Source organism: Pantherophis guttatus, chromosome 4, assembly GCF_059756535.1.
Source record: "Pantherophis guttatus breed Tessera chromosome 4, ASM5975653v1, whole genome shotgun sequence".
Lineage (NCBI taxonomy): Eukaryota > Metazoa > Chordata > Lepidosauria > Squamata > Colubridae > Pantherophis > Pantherophis guttatus.
Window position 1 is genome coordinate 117572316 of NC_142066.1, and position 23700 is coordinate 117596015.

Consider the following 23700-nt stretch of genomic DNA (forward strand, 5'->3'; position numbering starts at 1 on the left):
GAGGGCCGAAATTATTTAATGTCTTTTAAACTGTTTTTTAAATTTTATATGTTATGTTTTATCTCGGCTGTTGACCGCACTGAGTCCTGTTGGAGAAGGGTGGTATAAAAATCAAATAAAGAAAGAAAGAAAGGAAAGAAGAAAGGAAGAAAAGTAGTAGAAACAGATTGACTCTATCGTAAATCCACAAAAGTCCTTCTTTTGCTTTTTTTTTTTTAATCTGGCAAAGAATAAATTTTTATTTTCATCAGACATACACTTTTTTTTAAGGATGGACAATTTCTTCTTTCAAGTATTTCCCTTTTAGTCACATATAAGGTTATGCATAAACTATTGGCGCCGTGGTTTGGTAAGCATCTGCTCTCATAAACTGGAGACAACCCCCCCCCCCCAAGACTAAGTAGGAGTTCTTGGCTTTGCTGTGGCAGAAACCATTGTCCCCCCCCCCCTTTCCCCATCCTTGGGGAATAATCCGCCAAATTCCGCACCTCGCTTTAGCCAAGGATCTTCCGCGGATTTGTGCGCATTAGAAATCCTCCCCATCTTCCAGGCTCATTTTCGTTTTTTGTTTCCATTCCTTGATTTCCACTGATTGACGGGATTAAACATTAGGAGAGGAGAGATCACAGACCGGGTGGGTCTCTGGACGGGGAGGGCGGGAGGAAAAGAGCGCAACCTGAGATGGGTCCTTTATCTGGTCAAAGGGACTTCTTCGCGCTGGTCCAGGGGGACCGAGGAGGCCTTGCTCAGCACCGAAGGTGTAAACGTGAGAAAGGAGTCCGTCCGGGTGGTGGCCGAGCAGCTAAAGTCCGATCCCGAAGGCCGCTGGACTAACCCGGTCGCCTGACTGCCGTGACAAGCCAAGCAAGAGCAGGGGCTCCCTCCGGCACCGCTCAGCCCGTGGGTCGGACCTGCATAGAGAGAGGGGTGTCGGAAGGCGCACAGCAGTTCTGGTCGTGGGTACGGGTGGGAGAGGACGCGAAAGGTGTCCAGCGGCCTCAGCGGGGAACTGAAAGGGGCGGCTGCGGCCGAAGCCGAAGCGGCTCCGAGGCCCATGTGGGAATAATAAGGCAGGGGCAGGTGGGAGGGGAATGGGTAGGGCAAGTTGCCGGTGGCCGCCGCGTGGCTCATCATGTAGGTATAGAAAGCTGGATCCGCCGGGTGGGGCCAAGTCATGGCCAGGCGCTGCCTCTTGTCTTTCATCCGCCGGTTCTGGAACCATACCTGGGATGGGGAACAGACAGGCAAAGCAAAGCAAGCTCTGAGTCGCCAGCAAGGCTGGGATCACGCCATAACCCTCCACTCCATGTCTGAGCTCGGCATCCTCCCCATAGGCTGGGGAAGGATTCATCTGGCGAACGTCAGGCACCGACTAAAGGCAGTTGCCTCTGGCTACTGAGGATATTCAAGATTTCGATGGCATGGAGCTGTGTGCCCAGCATTTTCTCCCACACTACCTTTAAAAATCAGACTGGGAGACTTCATTATATTTATTGGTGTTTGCAATAATGTACTTGCCATATCTGCACAATTGTCATGGAGTGGAATTGTTTGTGGCCCACACATTTAAACAGAAATTTTACACCTATATATGTCTATTACAGCAGGCAATCAATGCTATTTTGATAACAATTGTAGTAACAATAGTATTAGTAGCAGTAATTGTAGTAGTAATAGTATTAGTATTGTAGTAACAATAGTATTAGTAGCAGTAATTGTAGTAGTAATGCTTAATAGCAAGATTGCTTCCTATGTGCCTTTCTCTTCTTTCTTTTCTGCCAATTTTTAGTCTTTGCCAAAATATTTCCACGATCTTTCAGACAATTCTTGTCTCTAAGATGTTCTGTGAAGCTAACAGCCTGAATGACAGCCCGCCTAAGTGTACAGGAAATTCCTTAATATGAATGCACCGGAAATGAATCTTTAATATCTTTAATATGCACATAGATTCAAATTAGGCAATTCTGTTTCAGGAGAGATAGACAAAAAATAAGTAAATCCTACCTATAAAATCACCTGGGAAATCTCCCTAGTTTTAAGGTGCTTATTCCCCAATAAATTTGCTCAACTGCTACTTTGTGTAATGATACAGACGTTATTTAAGCCACTTAATTTAGACATTAGAATGTTTCCATTTTAATGGTTAAAGCCTGACATTTTAATTTAAATGCAGTGACTTCGGAGTAAGTATTATTGATTTCAGCAAGCCAGATAACAAGTTGATGTTCGGTGGTGTGGGTGTGGAGGAAGGGGGAGTTAAGGTGGACTCAAAACAAACAAGCAAGTGTTGGGGAGGATTGATGACCTTCCTGACCATCATCTTAAGCACTTTGCACTACATGATTTTTCGAAGAGCCTGAGTGGCGCAGCAGACTAATGCTACTGTTAAAGGTAGTATTTAACTTCCAGCTGCCTGCAATTACTGCGAGTTCAATTCTCACCAGGCTCAAGGTTGACTCAGCCTTCCATCCTTTCTAAGGTAGATAAAATGAGGACCCAGATTGTGGGGGCAATAAGCTGACTTTGTATATAATATACAAAAGTATGAAGGCTATTGCTTAACGCATTGTAAGCCGCCCTGAGTCTCCGGAGAAGGGCGGCATATAAATAAATTTTAAAAAAGTGGCTGACGTTAAGTCCCTAAGAAACAATCCCTAAGGTTAAAGCTGTAGACCTAGTTACACCTACCCAGAAAGAAGTTTCACTGAAGGAAGAAACGAGACATATTTCACAGCAGACGGCTAGTTCATCTTCTTCCAAGAAGAAACCACTGCAGAGCTGGGATACCAACCCATTCTGATGAAATCAACCATTCACAATTGCGGATCAAGATCCACTATTACCAGAAAGAGTGCTGCTTTTGAAACGATTTGACAATGGAACTGGGGGGGGGGGAGTGGAAAGGACTTTGGGAGGGTCAAAGTCCAGACACTTGGAAACGCTCTGAAATCCAGGGAGTTTTCCTGGGTTTTGGCCAAATATACATGCAAACCTACCTTGATGGTGGTTTCGGGTAAGTTTAAGGCGGCGGCCAGTTCGCATCTCCTGGGTCTGGACACGTAATTCTCCCGGTAAAACTCTTTCTCCAACCTGGCTATCTGCTCCCGGGTGAAGGCGGTGCGATAACGGCGCATTTGATCGCTGGCGCTGCAGGCCAACGACCCCTGAGAACCTCCTCCACCACCTCCACCACCACCACTGCCAGCGCCAGCGCTGCCCTTGGAAAGATCGCCTTCGCTGCTAGGGCTCCCTGCTGAAGTATCCGAGCACTGACCTGCAGGGGAGAGTAGAGAGGAAGCCATCCAGAGGGAGAAAGACAGCTGGAGCTCTGACGATAGAGTTCCCAACCCCCCCCCTTATTATTTCTTCCCCCTCCCACACCAATTCGGGCAATAGTGTCATCAGGACAGCCCTTTGGAGCAGCGGCTCAGGACAGGGGCTCCTCTGGAGTACTACCGAAGAAACCCTGGGGAGTTGACAGGGCTGCTTCACCACGTTTGAAATAAAGCAAGTTAGTCTCCTTGACTTCTGAAGATGCGGGACCCGGTCAGGCCTTTAATCTAGGAATACAAAGTGATATATATATAGTGCGCATGAATAGTGAATAAATAAAAATGAATAGCGAATGAATAAAAACAAGCCTGTCTGACAACAGGTTGATTGGGGATGGGGGGGGGGAGGGCAGCACGATGACCAGTTCAATCCTCAGCCTTATTAAATTGGGCTGCTCAGAATAAATCGCATGCCCGTCAATCCACTGAGTTTGGCTGTAGGCACGTTTATTCAGAGGCCAGGTTTCCTTAGATTGAATGGATTTTACTCTCAAGGCTTGAGCAACCTCATGAGTTGCACTTAACCAGGCGTGGTACTCCAAGAAGAAAGAAAAGTTCTTGGAATTACTTAACGACCACCCAGTGATGCCCACCGAATACCGAATCTAGAGGCCAAATTCTCCGATCTGCCTTTTTTATCTGCCTTTCAAATTACAATCCTAAAAATACCTACCTAGGAGTAAATCGACTTAATTGTCCCCACTTGAACTTGTACCCGATTTTTCTGCCCATTTTTCTGTTGAGGATACAGAGTCATTCAGTGCCAATCCCATTTTGTGGTGTTTATACTGCCCATATGAAACCGCAATCCCAGGCCCACACTCTGGACTAAATTACCCTAAAATCTACTGGACAGTTTCCCGTAAATTGCATTTTCCCTTTTCCTGGACACGTTTTATTCACAGATCACACTAGTTTCCGGCACCGAGGCTGCTATTCGATGCAAAGCGCTATTCGATGCAACGAAAGGCATTCGGCTCCTCGTTTAAAGCCAACGTGTTAGGAGACCTAAGGAGGAACGTATCCCGGCGTCCACTTGGACCCAACGGCACCTCTGGTCTGTAAACTCCTTTCCGGAAGCGGAAAGAATGGCAAGCTTTTCTCTAACACTTATTTGGTAGCACCTGCAGTCGAGAGGAACTTGTAAGAGAGGAATAAAAGTCCGAGATGTCTCTCTCTTTTTTCCCCCTAATGGAAGAGTGTTTTTAAAGGCTTCTATATCCCTTCTTGCCAAGAAAAGGAAAATCGTCACCACTGTTATCCTGCACCGGATCAAATGGACTTGAAAAGTTTATGCTGCAATAAGTGCCCTCGCCTGTCTTATTTTTGTGTTGCGATAGGCTTATTCTGGATGTGAAGGCATAGAAGATTCCATATTCAAACACATAGAGAGAACAGCAGTGAACAAGACAGGCAGGGTCTACGTTGGATTACACATTGTAGTGCATTACAGAACATATTGTACCATAGAACATATTGTAAAGTGAATACGCAAAAGGAATGGCACTGAATCCCTCTCGGATTCCCCTTTTCTATTGCGTGAAAGAACTGGGACTCCAGGCAACAGCATTTGGGGCTCGGTAAAGAGGCTGAAAGAGGCTGCCATGTCCCTCTTCAAGCCCCCACCACTGCCGAGCTACCTGCGATAAGAGAATCACGTCTATAAACGTCAACTACACGCATCAGGTCTCTTTCTCGGTTTCTTTATAAGGAATATAAAGAATGGTCGTCCCCTCCACCCCATCTAATGCTCCAGGTGAAAGAAATTCTCAGAAGCAAAACAGGAGCTTTCATTCTGGGCATCCCTTTCACAGAAGGAGCCTGGGGTTGGGGGTTTAGGAAAGGAAGAGAAAGGCGGGGAGGGGATGGAAAGGCCCTCCGGACTTTTGCTTTCCATTGCAGACGATTCTCAGTGAGTCCTCCTGAGACCAAAGGCTTTAAACCCCACAGCCATTTCCGAACTGGTGCCACAAGACAGGGAAGTGAAGAGCAACTGGGGCCTCGAACAAACCTGCCAAGAGGAGATGAGAACTGCAGGGTGCGTAGTTGAGAAAAGCGGGGCAGGGAGGAGACAGAGACCTGGTCTTTCTGACGGAGGGAGAGAAGGTACGTGAGTGATGTCGCCTGTGCTGTGACTGCTTCTTCATTCGTCCAGGCATTCTGCAATTTTGCTAGGGAAAATTGCTCGCCTGCTTCTTTGCAATACAGCCTTTGGACAGGACGGCCGGCAGGAGCGGATGCATGCTTTTGATCTTGCTGTGAAATGTTAAGGAGGAAGCTTTCCTTTCCTGTTCCGCGGCAATAGGAAAAGGGCAGGAGGCACCACGCAGTCCTATAATCTTGGAAGGAGGGAGCATCAAGAAGGTGCTAGGACAGCAATACCGAAAGAAAGAGAAGCTTCTGGGGGATTTATTGCAATCGAAGTCTAGGGTTCGGGGAGCGGGAATTCTGCAAAGCTTTTAATTCTTTGTTGCAGCGAGGATGCGATTTCACGTCCTCCAGTAACATGTCGTTAGACTTCAAAGGGGGACATGTGTGTGGCTTATTGCAGATGCCTCTTGGTGGGCAATTAGAGATGGAAGCGACCAAGCCTCAGGATTTGGAGACTGGGAGAGGGCAGTTCAAAGAGGGAGGGGAAGAAAATAAAACGCAGGCTGCGATCCCGAAATCACCTAAGCCAGACTGAACAACAGGCTGCCAGTCGCCGCTTCGAAGCGCTCTGAGGCTGAGCCAAACAGCAGCGCTAGTCTTGTCCCGTCCCACCCAGCTGCGAATCCAGATGGGTCTCCCCGGGGAGCTCAAGAGAAGGGAAGCGGGGAGGGGTCGGGTACCTTTGCCGTGCTGGAGGTGGTATTCCGCGTTGTCAGGGGCGCAGTCCGGGGTGCAGCTCACCTCGATTTCCTCATAGAAATCCGATTCGGTGTCGGAACTGCTTTGGGGGGCTTTGGTGGGGGAAAGGCGGTGGAGGGAGGTCTGCTGATTAGCAGAAAGAAGCGCTGCTGCTGCTGAGCGATTCTCCGGGACGGTCCCTGGCGCTGGTAGGACTTCCACCTCCTCCTCTTCCTCCTCCTCCTCCTCCTCTTCCTCTTCTTCTCCTCCTGCACCTCTTCCCGCTCCTCCATTTTCCCGGGTGGCAGCTCTAGAGCTCAAGCAAATCCTGGGCATCATCTTGTCCTGTGGATCCAGGCCCGGGGCCCCCACGGCCTCTGCCATATTAGCCGCCCTCTTGCCAGCCAGAGGGCCAAGCTGAACTCCGTCCAGAAACAGCACCATCTCCTTTCTGGTTTCCATCGTGGGTGTCTTTTAAAGCAGCCCAACCGGGTTCTTCCTCTCGCGTTCTGGCGCTCTTCCCCACCCCCACCCCACCCGAGTCTCCATCCACTCCGGGGCGCCTTCCCCCCCTCCCGCCCGAGTTCTTCTTCTACCGAGGCGGAGGGGAGCCGCGAACTGGGCGAGCCGGGGGGATGACCTTGTGATGCGAACGCTCCAGTGTGCAGCGCCGGCTCTGGGAAGGAACTCACCATTGCCCTCTTCTTTCTAATGCTGTCATCCCTTAATGGTGCACTCGTCATTACAGTTACCTCTGGTGACGCCACTGGTTTGATTGCCGGGGGATAAATAGGAGCGTCTGCCGGCCGGAAGATGAAAGGAAGAACCGGAGCGAAGAGTTAAGGAGGGGGGTAGGGGCTGGAGAGGAAGGAAAAGCACCAGGTGTAACCAGTGCAAGGGAAAGGAGGCGGGAGAAAGCAGGCAGGAGAGAGGAAAGGCTATTACCATACTACTGCCTGTTCGAGGTCTTCACCTGAGAGGCCAACCTCCTTTAGGTCCGGAGGTGCTGCGTACCTGGTTTTAATTACACCCGCCTTTGATCCACCACACGGGAGACGTTTCAGAGTGGCGCTTCTCCAGACGTGAAGAAGATATCCACAGATCGCTGATTCCGAAGGAGTTCTATCTTTCTAGCTGGTACAGGCCAATGGTTTCCAAAATGCCCTTGAAAACTAGGTTCATTCATGATGACCGAGGCGGCCTTTTGCGATTTGTTTGACCCCTCTTTCTCCTCCCTTCTCTTTCAAAGGCATCATTGGGTTTCATTTGGCCCATCTGGCTGGAACTCCAGAATTAGGAGCAATCCTGGAAGGGGAACAGCTTGATTGATGTCCTGCCTCCAGTGCTGATGGTGGCTAAGAATAACTTTATGTATATGCATTTTACATACGCAAAAATATGTGTTTTCCTTGCTTTAGGAGGGAAATCTACCAGAAGGTGATTAACACGTTTCGCCCCTAGAAAGAAACAACACTGGGCTACTATTTCGAAACGACAAAAGTCTAGCAGATTTGTGTTGAATGTATAAAATTTAACAGACCAAGTTTTGTAGAAGTTTTTATCTTGCAAATGTATCCAACCTACTTTAAGATATATAATGATTTAAATCTTTGTTGCTGTTTTATTCTTCCTTTGCAGGCAAGCCCCCCACAAATCCTACGCGTTTAAGAACCATAGACTAACACCTGACCCTTAATCCATTCTTTGTAAGTCACTCTTATTACGATTTTTTAAAAAACAAAAACCTTTTGCATTTAAACTTTCGTTCAGTAACGTTTCTAGTATAGTAAACGATTTAGAGGTGGTTGGTGCTTTTTTTCTACGTGTCTAGTGCACAGAACCGGTCAGTCTAACAATTTGAAGAAGCCAAATTGGGACTGAGAATGGTGAATAAGAGTTCAGTAATCATGTAGTGACATTAATGAAACTAATCTGTTTCTAGCACAAATATTGCTGCTCTGTGACTGACAATTATAAAACAAGTTATGGAAGCAGCTGAAGACCCTGCAAACACAATTCCTCACTATAAAGATATTTCATTTTGATTGCTCACCGCCTGCAACCTCCCATTTCGTTTTAAGCTCTTAAAACCCACCCTTCTGTAAGAAGAGGAGTCCTGCAATCTTCTACCAATCCATATTAGCAGGTTTGGCCTGGAAAGTTGGATAGCGCCCAGGCTGCAGGGTTTTGTAGCTGTTTCTTCAGAAATAAAACATTATGAATTCAGTAGGAGATACTATCCACGAATTGCATAGAAATTTGTTTCCAGAAAGCATCTTTCAGACTAATAAAGCAGGAAGGTTTAGTCCTTCGATTGGCATCATTTAATAAAATCTCATAGCATTATTTGCAGCCAGTATAAGGAAAAATGATATGGGTTTTAAAGCAGGTTCGTTTGTTTAAGTGAGCTGCAGGAGTGGTGCCACTGTGGGAAACATTCCAGAACGGCTGAAGAACAGAGGTGCTTTGAGCTAACATCCATGATCTTAACGGCAATGAAGCCCATAGGAAAATAAACTGCATATTGGAGAAGAAATTTGCTAAGTTCAATGACACTTAATTTCAGGTGAATAACCCTTTAGAGCTGAACAGGGTAATAAATGAGTCTTCAGCGTCTGGGTTAGGCAGCTGGTTGCCCTTAAAAAGCATCCCCATTGTTAGTTTTACTTCTTTCCGGGGCAAAACTTGGATAGTGGTTCTGCCTAGCGGGAGAAATCAAGGTAATGCACGTAAAGCAGTGGAGATGCATAGTGCCATCATTCCTGGCTTTGCAAAAGTGGGGCTGTGCATTGTCTTCGACTTGAATCTAGGCAATAGAGAATGTGCAGAAGTGGCTTTCTTTCCCAGTGTGCAGAAGTGGGGCAGGGGGAAACTTTACATTGTCCTCTGGTCCAGAAAACCAGAAGAGAATCTTCTGCCCACACACTATTGTTCCCCACTGTTGATGTATCAGTTGGAGATATGAAAGTCATGTCGAAGAAAATTTGACCCCTCCAGTTACACTAGGACTTCCTGGGCAGGATGATCAAGATTCAAGATCAGAAAGCAGATCTTCTTTGTTGCCTGTCTTTCAGGATAACCCTGAGAACCTGGGTCCTTTGGAAGGCCTGGTGGTGGTGGTGGTGGTGGTGGTGGTGCATGTGCTTTGCATGCCTGAATCCCTCTCTTTCAGCTGCTTAAAAGTATCAGAACTATTGGATGAGTTAATCCTTGTTGATTTCCAGATGCTGTGACATATGGACCTACTACTTTGTATGGAACAAGCTGGTATCAATTTCATTAGCAGGAGGAAAGGGGTTCAATGCCTTCCAAGGGGGATCCTCAAGACCAGTGCTGCAGCCTTATTGGTATTTACAACATTTGAGTTAATTGAAGAATAACCTGATTAAAATTAAAAATTGGCCCCACCAAATGGAATTCACTGAGTTAAAAGCAGCATTGAGATGTGCTGTCTCTTTTATGTAATCATACATCCTCCACTCCAGGAAGGATAATTCAGGAGGGAGAGAAAATGTGTAATTGTTCTGCCCACCTTGGAATAAGAAATTATCAGATATACCTTGAGATATACCAGTAATCAAGTTCTACATTGCCAATGGCTGGTAGGGGGCACAACCAAGGGCAAGAAACTAAAGACAGGGCTTATTCATAATACATTAAAACTGTACAGAAAAGAAGGCTTGAATCCATGTGGACTAATAGGCATTAACATTTCTGCCTCTCCTTCTTTTACTTTTAGTATGTTTAGTTGAGACTTTGGTGGTAAAGAATATGATTTTATTCTAATCTTGGTTGAGAGCCAGGCCTGAACATGCAATTTGCTGATATGGAATATGAAAAGAACATTTCCTCCTGCTGTTAACTGTAAACCTTATGTTGATTTATTTGTATTGGTCCAATTTGTATTCTGCATTTCCTCCAACAGTTCAGAAATGAGTCCATGGGAATCTCTCTTCATTTCATTCCCAGGACACAATCCTGAAAGGTAGAGTGGCTGTAGCTGGCTCCACAGCAACCAGTGGTCATCCAGCATTAAGGAAAGAGATGAACTTGAGTCTTCTAAGTCCTACCTAGTCTAAAAATTCCCTCTTAAAACTAAGAGTAGTTCTAGATAAGGGTTCTTCTCATTCTCAAAGAGGCTACAAATTTGCAATTCTTTCCATCTGAACCAGCAATACATTGCCCATTAGAAGAATGATTTTAATCAGAGTTGCCCCTTGATTCTCTTGGATTTACATTATATGATGAGACCTGAGAAGTCTCCTCCACCAAGGTCCCTCCCTGACTTCTGACTTTAAGGATTTGTACTTTCTGGATGTATAAATCCAATAGAAATGGCTTTGTCCTGAACCTGCCCAGTGCTGAAGCAATCCCCAGTGTTTTTCAGCAGACCATAGGCATCTTGAGAAATATGTCTCTGTGTTGAAATTGATGTTCATTATGTGTGGTGGTGGGAGCACCATGCCCTCTATATTCAGAATGTAGACTCGTTTTGCTCAGTGAGAGTAATTCTCAGGCAAATAGTGCATCTGAAATCTGTGTCTAACAAACAAATCTTGGAAATACAGAAGTTTACACATCTGTGCAGCTGAAGATTGCAAAATCGTGGGTAAGTTTGTGAGTTTTCAAAAGTAGTTTATTGGTCATGGATATATTACTAATATGTTTTTCATCCTAAAGCCATGTTAATTGCTCCCTTTCTATGCTTCTCAGTGTGTGTTAAACAATTCATTTGTTACATAGGAAGTTTATTAGTTGAACTGTAGTGTTGTGGTTAAGGTGTCAAAATGGGTCTACCTAGGGTCAATTCTCCACTTCTCTGTGAATTGGCTGAGTGATTTGGGGCAAGACAGTATTTTTCAATACAACCCACCCTGCAGATATGGTGTTGTGGAGATAAAAGGAAGCCAAATTTCTCTTTCCATGGATGCTGCTTCAGGCTCTCAGACAAAGGATGGGGGATTGATGCTATTGTAAGAGAAATTAAATAGTTCCTGCTGTAGTGGACATTTCTTATTGGTTTATAGATAATAGATTGTCAATACAAAGAGTAGCTCTGTCAGATTGTTATGGGAAAAACATGCAAGGTTTCATGATAACCGCTAAAGCACCAATCACAAGAGAAACTTTTTTCAAGCAGCATCCACATCATCAAATGCAAGAAAGGTTGTGCTGTCACCTAAAAATATGTACAGGAGCAGGAAGGAGATTGCACATCAGAAGGTCAAAGGGAAAGGAGATGCTGGAAATTCAGAGGTGGCTGTTCATTGCATTCACTCTCCAAGGAATTCAGAAACCAGGTACAAGGTAAGTATTGTCCAGGTGTCTTTCTGTGTGTGTGTTTCTTCCTCTTTAGAATTATCTGAATTTTATTTTTAGGGAAGATAATTCTTCCATACCATGAATCACCACACAGTGTAGTTGAGAGTAAACCTGACTGTGTATGTTAGCAGGAAGAAAAACAAACTAAATGACAATGGCACCTCTGCAGAATGCAGGAAAAGGCTTCTCAGAGGCTTCTTGCTTTGATAATCAATATGGCCAAGAAAGATGATTGCAGATGATTACACACTCTATAGCAGTGGTCACCAACTAGTGGTCCGTGGACCACTGGTGGTCCGTGAGAAAATTTTGGTGGTCCACAGAAAAATTATTTGTATTTTTTATATTGCACTAAAACAGGGGTCCTCAAACTATGGTCTCTGGGACAGATATGTGTAATCAACATTTGTCTTGCTGCAGAGAGTCTCCCCCTTTGAGGTCTTTTTGTGTGGGTCGGAGAGGGGCAGAAAGTCTGACTTCAGGTCTGCTTTGGCCTCCTGGTGGGAGGCTTTGGGCGAAGGCTGGAGGGAAGTGCTGCTAGTGGCGAAGAGTTGGAGGGCCTTGTCCCAGGGGGACTGCAACATGGCCTAGAACTGGCTAACCATCTCAGCCCACTGAACCTCCAGGTGTCTATACCTGGCCTTGCACTCCCGCAAGTCTTCCCTCTGCTTGGAAAGCCTATGCTCGTAGTCCTCAGTGAGGTGCTTCTGCTGAGCCTCCTTCTTGGTCAGATCCAATTTGAATTGAGCTGTTTTGCCAACTCTTTCTTGTGGTGGCTGCTTAGCTCCAACAACTGCTTCCTGTTGGGCACTAAGGAGCCCAGGCGGGAAGGCAAGGAGTGGTTGGGAGGGGAGGGGTGATTAGAGATTACCAAGGTGCCCCCTCGATGTGAGTGACATTGAGTTGGCCACGCCCACCCAGTCACATGGCCACCTGGCCACGCCCACCAGCCAATCATTAGGCAGATCATATTAGTGGTCCGCGGGATTTAAAATTATGAATTTAGTGGTCCCTGAGGTCCGAAAGGTTGGTGACCTGCTCTATAGGACTTAACAAGAACAACAAAACTGATAGTTTGATATGCTTTGGTAAAGTAACTTTTCTCCAGTTTTGATACAAAACGTCTCTGTCCGAAAGAGAAAAACGATCTTTTTCAGACCCTGTAAAAAAAAATGAGTTTTCCAGCTTTTTTAGCTGGATGGACATACTTTGATATTTGGAGATATATGGGGCAATGGGTTTATAACATGGTTACTTGGGAAGAGTCTTGGCATAATAGCTACTTACAAACCCTGATCTTCCAGAACATTAACTACCACTCAATCCATCTGTCCAGCCCACTTCCACTCCTCCAAAGCTCTCAGTTTGTATTTGTGTCTTTCCAAAGCAGGTGGGTATATTACCAAACCATTCTTGTCATTTGCTGAGGAGGCTAATAGGACTCATTGCAGCTCAGAGACATTCTGGATAGCAAGATGATTCAAAATGTTGATGCTGGACTTTGTATGGGGCCAGATTTTAAGTGTAAAAAAGCAAGTAAGGCAGGAAGTCTAGCAGTTGTCATGGGAAGTGTTTATAGCCATATTAGTGCCCATGTTAGAGTTCCTGACTGTAAAAAAAGGGTCCCTCTTGAATGAAATAGCTGCTGTAAAAACAAAAAGGAAAGAAAAGAGTAAAGAAAAAAAAATAAAATTTTAAAGGCATTTCAAAAAGAAACTGAGATACTCAGTTTATCTCTATTTATGGGTGCTGCTAATTCTTTCAAAAATCAGAATTGTCAATTATTAATTTTATTACTTTGAATCAAATTAGGAAGGCCAAGACTATCCCATACTTTTAAAGTGCAATAAAGGGAAAGTAACTAATCTTTACTAATAACCTCCTGAATACCCTCAATGAGTGCTGAAAGTCCTTGCATGCTTTTAAAGATAGTTAGATCCTTTTATTCTGCACAAAATATCTGTTAAAGAGAAACCTTATCAAGTGAATGAGAATATGGTTAAATCACTTTTTTAAATTAAATATTATTCTTTTATTAAAATCCATTTTAGTATTTTTAGCCTTAAATCACTGCAAATGAGAGAAGCAATTCCAGTATTCATTCATTCCCTGGTTTGCACATAAAGTTGATGCAACAGAAATAAATCACTTAAAGATATTAGACATTTTATTCTTACTTTTTTGGCACTGGGATAGAAAAAGGAACTTCCACATTTCAGTAATAGCACACTTGGTTTTTAAAACATTACATAGGAACTTCTAAATATCACTTTTTAAATGCCTGTTTCTAAGTACTTGAAATCTGAAAGAAATATGCAAATTCACAACAGTATGAATTTGATTAATTGCAGGACTGAAAGATGCAGGAAAACTTCTATAATTATACAGCATGGGGGAAAATGTATGTCTAACATCATCCAAGGATAAACTGAGTCTCATATTAAACCATGGTGATATTAATTATGATTTGTTTGGGACACTATTAGCTGGGTTCATATATGTTGTTGATCATAGAGTGGATAACTGGTTTTCCTTAGGTTGTGTGACTCTAATACTGTCAATTAGCAGTTCTTTACTGTCAGTTAGCAGTTCCTTATATACTATCTTAAATAAACCTTACTTAATGCAATGGGGCTAGATGCTGAATAAAGTTTCCAAAACTTTTAAATTGTTAGTACAGTTCATATCTAGTGATAAGATTTTAAGAATTTTTTTTTAGAGAAAGATGACAAAGATCATGTCTGGAGCCTAGAGACCTACTCCTATAAAAAAAAGAAATATTTCAGGAATTTAACTTGTTTTTTTCAGGAGAAAAGACTATCAAGATAATCATCCTCATATATATGAAGGACTGTCCTTCAAATTGATGGAGCAGATTTATTTTCTGTTGATTCAGAAAGCAGGACACAAACACATCCATGCAAACAAGAAGAAAGCATTGAGAATGACATTTCAGAACTGATTCTTAGATGTAACATCAACTCTTTCTCAAAGAACAAATTGCTTTGGAAGGTGATGGGCTATTTTTGAAGTTTTGGGGAAGAGCATAGGTGATCATCGTCTATTAACAATATTATATTAATGAAGTTCCTGTATGAAATAAGAGGGCTGTCTAAATAACCTTTGAGAGTCCTTCCAAATGTAGGATTTTATAAAGTGACACTTGGCACATAATTTCCTCTCATTCATCCCTATTATATTTATTTTATTATTTATTTTTAACTTGTGTACTTTTACAAGCTACTTTATAAGTAGCTACAACCTACTTGTCTATGTTTCAAAGCCTAAATTTTTGAACAAACAAATTAATGTCACCATCATTATGAGCATTGGATATACATGTATATAGATTTCGTAAGTCTGATGTACTTTGATTTCTATCAATGGAATCAGATCACAATCTTGTCTATCATCTGGATAAGATCACTAGGAAATAGATGTGGCAATCTGGTAATAACTGGGAACCAGTAAATTTTAGATGGAAGGTCCAGAAACACAATTATCCTATCTAAAGGAGGTTGCAATTAAAAGCAGTGAGAGTCAGAGGTATATAAGGGATATCAGGAATGTATCTTAACTACTGAAGAAAGAAAATACAAGTTTAAATTCATTTCTGTATAAATAAGTATAATGCATAACAGTAACAAGAAAGCATGCCTAAGAAATTGGAGGAGGGGAGGGGGAGAGAGAGGAAGAAAAAATTCAATTTGTATGAGATTCAACTATTTTGACAATTTCTGTGCTTCATTTTGGTAAACCAACAATGAACTCTGTTGAATTCACTGACACAATTTACTCCCAAATTAGTATCAACTAAAATAGTATTTTAGTGGAAGACTAAATATAGATATATATATTTTTGCTCACGGACAACAGAACAGATCTCTTCCTATTTTTTTTCTCATACACACACATTCATAAAAGATGGTTCAATATATACACAGCTAATTTAAACAAAACTAATGCTCCAGATATATTTCCAAATATTTTAAATTACTGTCATATTTGTTATATGGCAATATAGTTCTTTGCAAAAATAACAGTATCCAAGCCCAATGAATCATTTTCCAAGCTGGAGGTTTTAAAAGACATTTAATTTATTTTACCCTTGGTAGAAATAACTTCCATAAATTTTAAAGTTGTAGTTGCAATCTGTACATGCTTGTGCTAATTGCAATTGACGTAATATCTCCATAACAGTATATCATATTTTAAAGGGGAACAATATTTTATAGCTGCAAACATGCGATCAATGCACATTCAAGTATATACATTCAAAGTGTAAAGCACAATTATTTTTTTGCAGCTTTAAAAAAAAAATCCAAATGCATTTTTCCCAGCAGTTTAATGCCGATAAGTTGACTGAGAATCCAGAATCCAGGTTTATGTTAGCTTAAGATTCAGATCTCCTGATCAACATGGAAATATGAGTGAACATGCAGAAGGAAACTATTTATTTTCCTTGATAAGGTGAACTAAAGAGCCATTTCCTTTTCTTTCGTGGGTAAATGAGGCTGACTATAAATTAAACACACTACCTTTCAAATGGGGCTGTCCAGATCTAGGGACTTTGTCCAAAGAGGGGAGTGTTTCTCACTTCTCTAAAATTGACAGCCCCTATTTCCAAATTCTATGATTTACTTAAGTAGAGACAGGGCAGAGCAAATGGTATTTACTTTTTATGAAGGCAGAACTTGCTACTAAAGAAGTGATGCTGGTGCCACAGGACCCAGGGGGCATCTGAGGTCAGATCTCTAACACTGGGGCAGTTTTGCGCAATGATAAGCATCTCTTGTTAAAGGCAGCAGCTTCCCTTTTGATTTGGGTGGAGGGGGATAGTATGGGTTCAGGTCCAGTTATTGCCTCAAGACTTTGAAAGCAGTGAGGGCTCTGTTAGAAGGTGGCTCCTAACAGAACCCTTTAGTGTATTGTTAAGAAAAGGAAAAGCATGCAAAGGAAGAGATAAAGATTGGTGTACTTAGACTGAGGCTCCTCAACTCATGTGTGGGTCTGTTCTCTTCCCCACCTCTCCTTTTGAGCAACATTGGCAGCCCCATCTATGTTCAAGACAACATAGAGAAGTACATGCTATTGGTTTCAGAGAAGACACTTGGTGCTAGTAAAATATAGTCCAATGGTATCACACAGCAGCATATTTCAATATCTTCTTCACGTTGTTTTAAAAATCCAAATGTCACTTAGAATATATCCACTGCCAATTTTGTCCCAATTGAATTTAACTATTGTAATATTAGGATAGATGTGTTGTAATAAATTAACCATCTAGTTTTAAAAGAGATTACTTGGATTCTGGTTCATATGTTCATATGGATATTAATGTTCAAAATCTACATACATATGCCTTGCTAGACAATGAAATAAAATAATAATAATAACTTTATTGTCATTGTATACCCATACTGTGTATACACGGTATACCCATACAATGAAATTCACTTAACACCCAAAGACCAGGTCCAACACACATAATAATCCCCAAACACTCTTCCACCCACCACAATTCCCCACCCCTAAACCATCCAAACATCCACACAACAGACCAAGTAATGCTATCTAACAGCTCACTGATGGTAGCCCTTTAGTTCATTGTTAAGTGCAAAATCATAACTACAAAAGAGAATTAAGTAGAATATTAACTAAGATCTAAAGGTTGTCTCAACAGGGCTCCATGAACTTCCATTCCACAATCAAATATGATAACAGTTAAAGTTATTAACTATCTGAAGTCAGCTTTTCACCTGACAGGTCCTTTCAGAAATGTTATATTATAAAAGTGAAGAGGACTCCCATTTTGGAAAACCAAATTCATTGCAAACTAGGAAGAACAAGAATAATAACAACAAATACAACTGGATTCTACAGAAACAGAAATTCCAAATATTTCTGTCCTGCTCACCATTCATAATAATTATTTTTACAAGTTTCTTGCACAAAAGAAGAATATAATAGAAGATGACCTGGATGTATTTTTTCACTAATATCCTTATAGGCAATATTTTGTTTTTAATTAGAAAACATAAAATCCTGCTTCAGAAACATTACTATTTAATTGCAAGTGATGGTCCTTAGAAAAAAGTACCATAATTTGTACATTTTGATAAAGACGTTGATAACTGGTGCCTTTTAAAAGTTTTATTGAAGAATCTAAAGAAGCAAATTCTATAAGATCTTATAAAAGATCTAAAACAAACAAACAAAAATGTCTGTTTTAGCTATCTTCTCCTAGCCTTTAATCTTTTACAGGAAAATCATACTTCCATATTTGAAGACAATGATTTATTTCAGCTTTTTGCCTTGTTTCCAGTGAAAAGAAAGCAAAAATAGAAAAAATAAGGAATATTTTAACACAATTCAGCCATAGTTCTACAAAATATTTTACAGCAAGTCTAGTTTAAGAGTAAGCAGTTTTTCACAGGGAAGAGGGGTGTCTAATCCAATGAGTAGAAATTATGCCAGTTTAAGGAAGCCTCACCTGAATTCCAAAATCCAGCTTCATCTCTCAAGGCTATCATCACTTTACAACCTGTTCTAGGTTCTGAACAAGGAATAGAAAATTGAATATAGAAGATATTGAGGAAAATGCCTCAAATTTTTATGATTCTGAAAATGTTGATTTATTGTACTAGTTAGTCTAATGAAGGAGAGAATCAGAAACGTTACTGCTGCAAATCATACCTTATTTTTCTATGCTGAGATTCTATAGCCCTCACCTTGATGAAACCTTAAGACCATGTCATAGACTAGAGAAGGTAGTAGGTCCCCTGGTGGTTGCCTGATTTATTTGAGAGATAGTAATTTTTCCCATTGAAATTCTTCTTGAATTTTGTACTGAATGGGTTTTTTTTATTTATATTATGTACCACCAAAGTGGTATTGGCATTGGTGGCTTATGAACATAACCACATAAATTAAACATAATGGATAAAAGTCAGAAGTAAATATAAGTTACAATATGATAAAATATCAAAGTAACATTGAACTTTATTTATTTATTTTATTTATTGTCATATTTATATGCTGCCCTTCTCCCGAGGGACTCGGAGCGGCTCACAGAATAAAACAATCAACAATAAGTAGAATTAAAATGTTAAAATCCAATTTAAAACCCCAAATCCCCTAAATTAAAATGCACGGCAGATCAGGGAATTTGCTGAACTAATGCAAACTAAACATGTTAGGCTTAGAAAGAAAACTTTTCAACTAAAATCACTTCAGGGAGACTGCTCTCTGTCTCACGCAATCAGAAGTGGTATTCAGCCGGTTTGAACTGGTTCGGATGAACTGGTAATGGAAATTTTAACTGGTTTGGCAAACCGGCAAATACCACCTCTGGCTGGCCCCACCCCTGCCCGCCCGGTTGCCCAGTCATCCTGCTCACCTAGTCACTGCTCACTTACCCGCCAGTCCGCTCATCCTGTCCACCCAGCCCACCCCTGTCCTACCTCCACCCTACCCTATAAATGTTACTTTTGCCATGTGGCCTCACCTCCATGCCTTGCCCGCTCTGCTCACCAAAAGTAAGCATTTCCCAGCTCCAGCCTGGCTTCACCTGGAGCCTCTGCCAGCTCCCCGTTCACCTTGGCTGGGTCAGGGAATGTGCCATTTCCTGACTCTGGCCTTCCCCAGGACCTCTGCCCGCATGCTGCCCACTCACCCTCCACCTTGCTGATCTTCATCTGTGCTTTGGTGCGGTCCCTGGAGAGGCTCGGCTGGCAAGCCTCCAGCCGCCAGTAGTTTTCAGCTGCATTCCAAGCAGCTCCACTGCAACACCATCCCTCCGCTGCAGCAGGCCATTCTCCTGGCCGGGTCTGGCCACAAGCAGCACCGGCAATGGGGTGCCGGTGCTGGCAGGCAATGGGGTGCGCATACGTGGCTGGTGTGAAGAACAGGGCAGCAACAGTGGCGACGGGACTTTTTCAGGCCTCTTTTTCATCCTGTAGTTTTTGGTAGTTTTCAGCGCAGGAAGTCTGCAGTTGCCTCCTCTTTTTTAGCATGAGACGCCTCCAGCTGCCACTAATGCCTCGGTTCTGGCTGGCAAAGAGGCAGCGGCTGCAGGCTTCTTGCCCCGAAATAACTACTGAAAACTACAAACCAAAAAAGAGGCCTGAAATCCCATCACCGCCCTATTCTTCATCACATTGTCTGCCGGTGCACGTGGATGGCCACATCCCATTGCCAGACCTGGCCAGGAGAATGGCCTGCTGCACTGGAGGGATGGCATCACAGCGGAGTTGCTCAGAAGGCAGCCAGGCTGCGGTGTCCCTTTAAGGTACTTCGATGCAGAGGGGACCATAAAGGGACAGGCCAGTGGCCATGGCTTGGTGCGGTCATGTGACTGAGTGGGCATGGTTAACTTCATTTTGCCCCATCGTGAGTAAGTAGAGTTGCCACACTCATTCAGTCACATGACACCCACCAAGTCATGCCCACAGAACCGGTAGTAGAAAAATTTGAATCCTACCACTGCACATAATCACAGTTTCTGTAGAATGTGTTCTTAGTCTATTTGGTTTACCAGAATCTGATGGCACTCTTGCTGAAATTAAAAATAAAGTTTGACACAACAATTTTGCTTGCTTGGAAATAACAGGCTGTGTATAATGAGGAAACTGGAAATGCCAAAATATTATATTGGCTAAGAATTCTGGGATTTGTCCTATTTACCCTGGAAAGGCTGAGTTAAGCATTTAGTCTCCACATGGGTCTTCTTTAATTCTTACATTCTTAACATTTTGGGTTAAAAATATATGATTCATCTAGTCAAGTATTTAACCTTTTTTCTTGTAGTTTAATTTCCATCACCTGCTATTCAGTAATCCAGTCTTGTGTTAAATAATTTCTAAACCAGAGAATGCCTCCTTCTACTTATTCTCAGATTCCTATTTATGAATTTTAGTGGCGGAACCAAGACAAGGACATCACTAGGAAGGATTTTAAAATCTACAAGAAACCAGGTGCAACATCATGAGAGAGCAATTTGGTCAAGTGGTTAAGGCACAAAGCTAAAAAGTGGGTATGAACCATGCATTCTAGTTCCAATTTAGTCATGAAATCCAGCTGGTGACCTTGGGCCACTCATTCTCTCTCAGTCCAACTCACCTTACAGGGTTGTTGTTGTGCGGGAAATAGGAAGAAGAAGATGCGTTGGACATGTTCACCACCCTGAATTCTTTGTAAAAGAAAATAAAGGTGGAATACAAACAAATAAACAAATAACTATCAAGTTCTACCACTATTATACATGTGTATGAATTAATGCACATAGGTGTATGAGAGGTGGGGATAGTTCAAGATGCCACATCCATAACTGATAGATTTTTAACTCTCCCTTTGGACACAACTAAACCACCATGTAATGTGAGAGGGTGCAGCAATATTAGTTACCAACCCCTTTCTTTGTACAATGCTCAACTATATATTATTGAATTCTGCCTCATTCATTACTATCTAAATTAAACTCCTTCAAAATTGCTATATTTGCTAATTGTCTCATTGTCATAGAAAAGTTTCTTTCCTTTCTCTGATTACAAATGTTCATTTCACCATATGGAGACCAGAACTACATATAGCAACCTAACTTTGACCATAGGATGGGTTTATCTATATGTATTAATCAGATGTTGCTGATTTGTGGTTTGTGTTTTAACAACCACTACAATGGAATTTACTTTTGTCACCACCTCATATTCTGTTATCATTTTTTGTTGACCTCCAATATCTCTTGGTTAAGATCACATTTCATTTAGGATTTTATGAATATCTCCATGCTGTTTTCTTGGCAGCACTCCAGAAGTTGCTTGTAATTGCCTTCTTAGGGGAATTGGTTTACTTGCCAGTCCAGTTTACAGCTCTGGGACTTCCTGGTGGAAATCCATTTAAATATTAACCAAGTCCAACCACACAAGATCAACCAGATGCTACTGCTTTGTTGGTTAATCGTCATCATTTCAAATAATGCAAAACAAAGTTTCTAAAAGGTCCTACCTATTACAAATGGGTTTAAATCTTTATTTTTCAATTTTGGCAGCTTTAATGTGCGGATTTCAACTCCCAGAATTCCTCAGCTGACATGGCCTGCTGGGAAATTCTGGGGATGAATTCCACACATCTTAAAGTTGCCAAATTTGAAAAATAATGGTTTAAATTATAAACATTTTGTCCTGCAGTTATGTGGCAAAGGACTTCTTGTTTCTCACTTTTTGATTTTGGATATATGAAGATATATATATATATATATGAGGATATAACAGATATACTCTGTTTTGATAACAAATTTAGACGTTCAGGCACTGTACTTCCAGTCTTGCAAGTCAGCCCTTACCCTATTTTATGTCATGCTTTTTATGGTTGATTAAAATCCAAAAATTTTGGGGGGGAGGAGATATACACTGGATTGGTTATTCTGATCCAACCTTAAGTTAGTCTAATATTTTACCCTCCCCTGCTTCCAGTTCAATTTGGACTGTTTAATCTTAGAAATTTAGGATTAAGATTGGAATAGCTATATTTTGAGCAAAATGTTTCATGTACAATCACATTTAAGAGAATTTGTCTTACTATTCCAGTTGCCCTAGATGGAAATCTGTTTGAAAATCTTCATAATTTGCTGAAGTTTCATTACTTGGAATATTTAATTCCAAACATTGCCACTTTCTGTTCATTAAAAATTCTGCCTAATTTATAAACTAATCAGGAGCAATCAAGGTTTCTAATCTGAAACCTTTTATTTTCTTGCTCATTCCTATATCCCAAACCTTGTTCTCTCTCTCTCTCTCTTTCTTTCCTTCCTTCTTTCTTTCTTTCTTTCTTTCTTTCCTTTCTTTGTTTCTTTCTTTCTTTCTTTCTTTCTTTCTTTCTTCCTTCTTTCTTTCTTTCTTTTATGACCAGTTATCAACCTACAAGATGATATTTCCTATTTGTTCATGATTAGATGTGTTTATGGGCCTTAGTTCACCACTAAGTGTATGGAAGCTGGAACTGATTACTGTATAATAATATTAAAGGAGACAGAGAACATAAATTGTTCCCATCTCTATCTTTTTTTGCCTGGTCTATAACGAGTCATACTCTGGAAGGCAGGAGTATTCTACACATGTGAACTTCCTATTTAATTTTAATATCAGGTTCATGAAGATACAGCATGTGGGCAATGGAGGAAAACACCAGCCTGAGTGGCCAGAGTGTTGATCTGTACTTACAAAATTGTTTGTCTTCAATAATTTGATCTTGATAGTTTTAGAAGATTTACATCTGACAGCCGCAATGTTCTTCTTTATAGAATCTTATAGAATATAAAATATAGAATATTTTATAGAATATCAAATCACAAAACCTTGACAGTATTATTTGTAATAATAAACTAATATAAATTTATACTGCCACCAAGTACCGGTATTAGTTACCACGATGTGTAGTATAGCTTTGTTATGTTATGTTATGTTAATTTTATTTATATACCGTCCTTCTCCTGAAGGACTCGGGGCGGTGTACAGCCAATTTAAAAACATAAATATGCAGACATCATCATTAAAAGTAATTAAAATCAATTAAACTGTTTCGGCCAAAATTTAAAACCCCAAGTTAAAACTCCAATTTAAAAACCACTTAAATAGACAGCCCCGCCTGTCGGAACAGTAGGGTCTTAAGGGCACAGCGGAGGTCAGAGATTGTACGTATTTCCGGGGGCAATTCATTCCAAAGAGAGGAGCTCCCACTGAGAAGGCTGTCCCCCTGGGTGTCGCCAGCCGGCATAATTTGGCCGATGGCACCCTGAGGAGTCCCTCTCTATGGGAGCGAACTGGTCGGTGGGAGGCTATTGGTGGCAGAAGGCGGTCCCGTAAATACCCTGGTCCTATGCCATGGAGCACTTTAAAGGTAGTAACCAACACTTTGAATTGCACCCAGAAGACCACTGGGAGCCAGTGCAGCTCGCGCAGGAGGGGTGTTACATGGGCGCAACGAGTTGCGCCCATAACCACCCGCGCAGCCGCATTCTGCAAGTAGGCATTTCAAAGTTTCAAATACAATTGCATTAAAATGTAGCAGTCTGCCTCATTATGAGTCAGCTTTCACTTACTAATAGCAAAAATGTTTGTAGATATAGAAAGACAAAATTGACTTGATAAACATGGTATTTTATTGGAAATACATTTTTGTGAGCAATGAGACTAATAGGTATTGCAATATTTTCACAATT

The 23700-nt window shown here is 41.7% G+C and overlaps 1 protein-coding gene and 1 long non-coding RNA gene across 11 annotated transcripts; one reads left to right on the forward strand and one right to left on the reverse strand.

Moving 5' to 3' along the window:
• Positions 1 to 212: 212 nt before the first annotated feature.
• On the reverse strand, positions 213 to 7266 carry EVX1 (even-skipped homeobox 1). 6 transcript variants are annotated; one of them, XM_034401883.3, is made up of 3 exons: positions 7176 to 7266; positions 2997 to 3274; positions 213 to 1224 (listed from the first exon to the last, which is right to left on the reverse strand). In XM_034401883.3, exons 2-3 carry the CDS (start codon positions 3132 to 3134, stop codon positions 691 to 693), a joined length of 672 nt encoding a protein of 223 aa, XP_034257774.1. In that variant the 5' UTR covers positions 3135 to 3274; positions 7176 to 7266; the 3' UTR covers positions 213 to 690. The 6 variants fall into 6 exon arrangements, with proteins under 6 accessions (XP_034257774.1, XP_034257775.1, XP_034257771.1 ...); XM_034401884.3 differs by lacking the exon at positions 7176 to 7266 and adding an exon at positions 6854 to 7046; XM_034401880.3 differs by lacking the exon at positions 7176 to 7266 and adding an exon at positions 6164 to 6676.
• On the forward strand, positions 5278 to 20980 carry LOC117654929 (uncharacterized). 5 transcript variants are annotated; one of them, XR_004588450.2, is made up of 5 exons: positions 5278 to 5438; positions 7800 to 7867; positions 9386 to 10770; positions 11302 to 11468; positions 14292 to 20980. It is a non-coding gene; the product is annotated as an uncharacterized LOC117654929 (long non-coding RNA). The 5 variants fall into 5 exon arrangements; XR_004588447.2 differs by lacking the exon at positions 5278 to 5438 and adding an exon at positions 5814 to 6370; XR_004588448.2 differs by lacking the exon at positions 5278 to 5438 and adding an exon at positions 5816 to 6370 and having other exon boundaries at positions 9386 to 9508.
• Positions 20981 to 23700: the final 2720 nt, after the last annotated feature.